At 44.2% G+C, this 6,000-nt stretch overlaps 1 protein-coding gene across 1 annotated transcript in view; it reads right to left on the bottom strand.

The window, feature by feature from the left end:
• ERP44 (endoplasmic reticulum protein 44) overlaps window positions 1-6,000 on the bottom strand; it is a 56,050-nt gene continuing 50,050 nt past the window's right edge. Inside the window, exons 11-12 of the mRNA XM_065628550.1 lie at window positions 4,210-4,312; window positions 1-594 (exon numbers count right to left, since the gene is read on the bottom strand). Of these exons, the coding sequence (XP_065484622.1) occupies window positions 493-594; window positions 4,210-4,312 (205 nt within the window). The 3' untranslated portion in view covers window positions 1-492. The remainder of the gene's footprint in view (window positions 595-4,209; window positions 4,313-6,000) is intronic.

The raw sequence follows: 6,000 nt of genomic DNA, 5'->3' as shown, positions 1-6,000 counted from the left end.
TTCTGTAAAACTTTAATTTATTCCCCTCCCGAGTATCCAGAATAGAAGACCCTCTTAAAGTTGGAGAAAAACGTGACAAAGAAAGAGATTACCAGGATAGCTGTTCATATGAAGAAGAGAAAGCACATACTACCAAGGTTACACAGAAAACAACCCAAAAGTCCTATTTAATGGGATAGTGCAAGTTAACAGCATGTCTCTGGCAGGGATACCTTCATTTGGAATATAAAAGTTTTACAGAACAGAGTTAGGTCAAGAGTCTGGATGGGTCTCTGATATTTTACTATAGCATTAGGAACGTACTGTTTGAAAGATGCTGTACAGAATGACCCACCAAACAAATGTATTTACAAGCTTGGGGAGAAAAAAAATTATTTTTCAGTTTATTCAAAATAAAAATACACATAGAATTATGAAAATATAGGTTTACTATTTCCACCACACGGAAGTCAATGCTGCTGTCTGAAAGGCTTGCAAGATTATTTCAAGTTTTTAAAGTTCATCTTTTTCCCTCAATAAGGTGTACCTATGTTCACTGGGTGCCAGCTTCTGGAAGGAGCTCTCTGGTGGGCTGCTTGCTAAATCCTGAATTGGCTGAAAAAACAGAACAAACAGTAAAATTGCTTGTTAGACTCATTTTAATAAATAATCACCTTCACTAAATGAACTTCTAGCATTAATTATGGCAATTATGAGAGTGCCCAAACGTCCAGCATTCTTATGAATTGAGGTGTATTTGTGCATGTAGTGTTGTTTTTCAGGTTTTGTTGTTGTTTTGTGTTTTTGTTTTGGAAGGCACATTTTAAGTCCCAAGCAGGTGGAATACACATGCACACATACATTAATTCATCATGCACCATCCGTTAAGGTGTGCCAACTCCTTTTGTTGGCACATCTCAAAGGCAATGGTCATCACACGAGTTTCTGTACAAGTGACTTAATAGTATTTCAGATGCACCCCATTGTAGATTTGAGTCCATCTACCACTTGCTTTGAAAGTAGTCTGGTTTGTGTGTTTGCTTTTGAGATGCACCAGGGCAAAAGTGACACTGGTGCCAAGATATTTTAGAATTAGTTTTCTATGGAAACTGAAAAAAAAGAAAAATCTAAACATGCAATTTACGGGACATACATGACCCAGCAATTCCATCTTCCACAAGATGGCCATACAGACATGAGAGTGTAAACATCCCAGGTTCTGCGTGCATTTTTCAAGGCAGAACGAAGACAAGCAAGCCTGCAGCTCTAGGCAACCAGCCTGTGCCCAGCTGGGCAGCAGGACCCTGGGACTGGGCAGGTTCCCTCTCACCCTGCCCAAGCCTCCTCCAGGTTGCAATTGCTCCATAGTGTCCCTCACGCCTGTCACCTGCCTAGCTCCCAGCTGACCTACTCCTCAGTCTCCAGCCCCGTTTTCTGCATCTCCTCCTGTTGACCTGAATTCCTGTTGCTCAACAAATTCCTGAGAAACACAGGGAGTTACCGCTAAAGTGAATCACTGCCGAGACAACTCAGGCCTAGTGTTTTCACAACCAGTCAACATTCAAAAGCAGCCATTCTCCTGGCCTAAGGCAAGCCCCCCGGGGCTTTCATGCTTTTAAATCTTTTAACTCTGAGCAGGGCAATGGGAGGCTGCACTCACACAGCTTAGCGCAGCACCACCCTTACACAACCCACAGATGACCAGGAAAACCAGCCTGTAGCCATAAATCATTTCTGTCCCTCAACCATGGGTTCTGGGATGGCCCAAGGCACCCCAACACAAGAACACTAGGTCTCCTCTGGGATCCGCATGGCTCTCTTGAGCCCTAGACAATGCAACATATTAACTTAAGTGTTTAAAAACAAGTATTTCTTTAGAGAGGGCCTGAGGTAATGAGGTTACCTGACAGGCACTTTTCTGCGTGACACCAAGCACATGAGCTGAATGGCATATCAAGAATATACAAAGCTGATGAAGACACAGAAGACTGGGCTGAGCAGAGGGAATTGGGGCTGGTGACGTCCTTTCTTTTCTGCCTCTTGGATTAAACTAAACACTGAGGTGTTCCTGAGTTTTGCTGGAGAAGGATCTAGTAGATGTGCTCCTGAAGAGATCCCAGGAGTGACTTCTGGGCATGTAATTATACAGCATGGAAACCTTTGAGCAGAACAGTGATGAATGCAAACTGACAAATGCAGCCTGTGACCACTATTAATGCTGCTTGTTAATTGCATTAATAAAAGTAATAAGCTCTATTACCACTTATCAATCTTCTGTTGATGTGCTAACAAACTGCCTCCTGCTTGGATTGGTGATTACAAGTAAATATATTAAACATTCAAGCAACTGATGTTTGCCCTCAGAAGGACCCTCTCATAGTGTGTTGTGATAGAAACAATACCTCTATGATGTATCATTGATTTTGCACTGAAATCACATGAAAACATAGGAGCAGCACTATGAGCTCAGAACAGTCCATCTGCCCCAAGGTCTTCTGTTTCAGTGGAGAAAAAAATATGTATTCTTACACACTCAGGGGTTCTGAGGGGGCTGGCAGAGGTGCTTACCAAGCCACTTTCCATCATTTACCAGCAGTCCTGGCTAACTGGGGAGGTTCCAGTTGACTGGAAGCTGGCAAATGTGACACCCATCGACAAGGGCTGGAAGGAGGATCCAAGGAACCACACATCTGTCAGTCTGACCTTGGTACTGGGCAAGATTATGGAGTAGATCATCTTGAATGCCATCACACAGCATGTACAAGACGACCAGGTGATCAGGCCCAGTCAGTGTGGGTTTATGAAAGACAGGTCCTGCATGACAAACCTGATCTCCTTCTATGATAAAGTGACCCAATTACTGGATGAGGGAAAGGCTGTGGATGGTGTCTACCTGGACTTTAGTAAAGCCTTTGACACTGTTTCCCATGGCATTCTCCTGGAGAAACTGGCTGCTCATGGCTTGGATGGATGTACTTTTGCTGGGTAAAAGACTGGCGGGATGGCCAGGCCCAAAGAATTGTGGGGAACGGAGTCAAATCCAGTTGGTGGCCAGTCACAAGTGGTGTTCCACAGGGGTCAGTATTGGGGCCAGTTCTGTTTAATCTCTTTATCAATGATCTGGATGAGGGGATCAAGTGCACCCTCAGTAAGTTTGCAGACGACAGCAACCTGGGTGGCAGTGTTGATCTGCTGGAGGGTAGGATGGCAGCCCAACTGTATGAGGTTCAACAAGGCCAAGTGCCAAGTCCTGCACTTGGGTCACAAACACCCCAGGCAGTGCTACAGGCTCAGGGAAGAGTGGCTGGAAAGCTGCCTGACGGAAAGGAATCTGGGAGTGTCGATTGACAGCCGGCTGAACATGAGCCAGCAGTGTGCCCAGGTGGCCAAGAAGGCCAACAGCATCCTGGCTTGTATCAGAAATAGCGTGGCCAGCAGGATTAAGGAAGTGATCGTCCCCCTGTACTCGGCACTGGTGGGGCTCCACCTCGAATCCTGTGTTCAGTTTTGGGCCCCTCACTACAAGAAAGACACTGAGGTGCTGGAGAGAGTGCAGAGAAGGGCAATGAAGCTGGTGAGGGGCCTGGAGCACAAGTCTGATGAGGAGCAGCTGAGGGAGCTGGGGCTGTTTGGCCTGGAGAAAAGGAGGCTGAGGGGAGACCTGATCACTGTCTGCAACTGCCTGAAAGGAGGTTGTAGCACGGAGGGGGTTGGTCTCTTCTCCCAAGAAGCGACAGGATGAGAGAAAATGGCCTCAAGTTGCAGCAGGGGAGGTTTAGATTGGATATGAGGAAAAATGTCCTCACGGAAAAGGTTGTCAGGCACTGGGCCAGGCTGCTCAGGGAAGTGGTTGATTTGTCATCCCTGGAGGTGTTTAAAAGATGTGTAGATGAGGTTCTTAGGGACATGGTTTTGTGGTGGACTTGGCAGCATCAGGTTAATGGTTGGACTCTGATCTCAGAGGTCTTTTCCAACCAAAATGATGTAATGATTCTTTCCTTACTCAAAGCAAACAGGTACCATATTTCCCTCTAACACTCTCCCTGCCTTTATCCAAACGAAGTTAAAGGAAGAGTTTCCTTTATGCTTATGTTGTGCTTCTATAAACAGATTTATCTTTCCAGGGACTGAAGTTAAAAATACATTCATGTTAGAAAGTATAATTCTGACAAGGAGTAAAAAAAGGTCTTTATTAAATGGCCAAATTAAATGTACTTGTTGTAACCTTACCTGACCAGGTGCTACATCAGTTGGATCAGGGCCATGATGAAACTCTCTGTGCAATTTTCCAGAATGCAAGTCTAGTACAAATTGCTTCAGTTTACCTGGGACTCTGGAACAAATCCAACAGAAACACCCACATGTTTATTACAAGTTAAGTCCAAACACAGAAGATTTAAAGTGCACTGTTTAGAGTAGCCAATTTCTGTTTATCTGGCACACTATGTCCACTTTTAGGTGATTAGTAGAGGACAGGAAGCCAAATGGTTTGTTAAGGTATCCTACCAGCTTCTTTTTCTTCCCACTGTCTCTTGAGAACACAGCAAGTATTTCATCTTTTCAATAACTCCCACAGAGCTGTACTAGCCGATAACTTCATTGTATAGTCACTGCAGCTCCCCACTAACCATAATGTAAGAGGGAACAGCAGGTTCCAAATGCACAGTTTACAGATACAAATGACAGTTGGGTAGCAGTATTGACAAAACATCTTTGAAAGGCTCTCTAGTGCCTGAGCAACTGCATATACGCTGGAGATAAGCACTAAGAGGATATCAATGTAAATCTAATCTGAGATCATCTACCGTCACCCACAGCAAACGTGCTAAACTACAGCATCCAATTTTATTTGTGAAACGTCAAATAGACTAAAGAGCTTAAAACAAAGAGTTGTTCTAATAAGTATTCAAGATAAAAAATGATAACGTGAGCACTATGCATGCAATCAAAAGGTAATGTGTGAATGGAGACAGGTTTTGTAGGGAGTCTTTCATCAGACCCATTATTATATTTAGGAAAGAGGGGCAAAGTCTGGGCAGACGGGCCATCCGCAGTGTTTCAGATCATGAGAAAACTCTGGATAAAACATATTATAGCATAACACAGTCAGAGGATATCACTACAGCAGTGTCTGTAACTAATCAGTATTACAGAGGTACTTCGAGGGGTCTCTCCCCTTCCCAGGTAAGATCAGGAATTAGTACTGATGGAGAGAAGGGGGTTCACTCCAGCCTGGTTGCAGGGACAGAATCACTGCTCCCTGCTTTCCCTTGGGCTCCTGCCCTGGTCCAGGTCAGGCAACACTGCTGGAGACGTTCCCCTCCAGCCTCTCCTCTCCTAACCCAGCAAGGGCATTTGGTGCCTACAGCCTCTTGTAGCTCAGCCAGTTCTCGCTGAGAAGCTACAAACTCATCTGTTGAATGCTCCCTGCTCTCATTTCTGACCTGGAACAGCAGGATGAATAGGGCCAGGTGGCCGAAGTATGAGGACAAAATACTGGGTGGTGGTCTCATTTGCTTACGAAGTGGCTATTCTCCAAAAAGACAACTCCCTAAAGAGAGAGGAAATCTTCTAGTGGGCCAGTTCTGAAAGCACCATATCCAAACCATAATGGGTGGTGTCAGCACTGAGATTACAACAGAGAGTCTGGGGCCGGTTTGTAAAGAGAGTCCAGAAAATGTACTAAAGTGGCAAAAATCCTTGCAGGTAGATGAAAGTCTCAGAATTAAGATTTTTACCTATAAAAAGCAACAACCAAAACCAAAACCAAAATCCAAACCACACACACACACGCAGAAGAATATCACCCCAGGAGCTCCAAGCTCTCCTTGTTTGCCAACTGTTTGTTACGTATTTCTAAGTATCAGCTCAATCTCCTAGAGTAAGGTTGAATAATTATTTATCATTAAGCAACTGTCTACAATCCTGACATCTTTCTCATCTTCATTTGTATGTAATAATTGGTATACAAACATGCAAGTAGCTTTAATTATTCTGATAATGTTTCACAGAAACAGAATG

Source organism: Caloenas nicobarica, chromosome 2 (assembly GCF_036013445.1).
Source record: "Caloenas nicobarica isolate bCalNic1 chromosome 2, bCalNic1.hap1, whole genome shotgun sequence".
In the NCBI taxonomy this organism is placed as follows: Eukaryota; Metazoa; Chordata; class Aves; order Columbiformes; family Columbidae; genus Caloenas; species Caloenas nicobarica.
The sequence above is the reverse complement of the archived record's forward strand: the minus strand, read 5'-3'. Positions and strand labels throughout refer to the sequence as shown.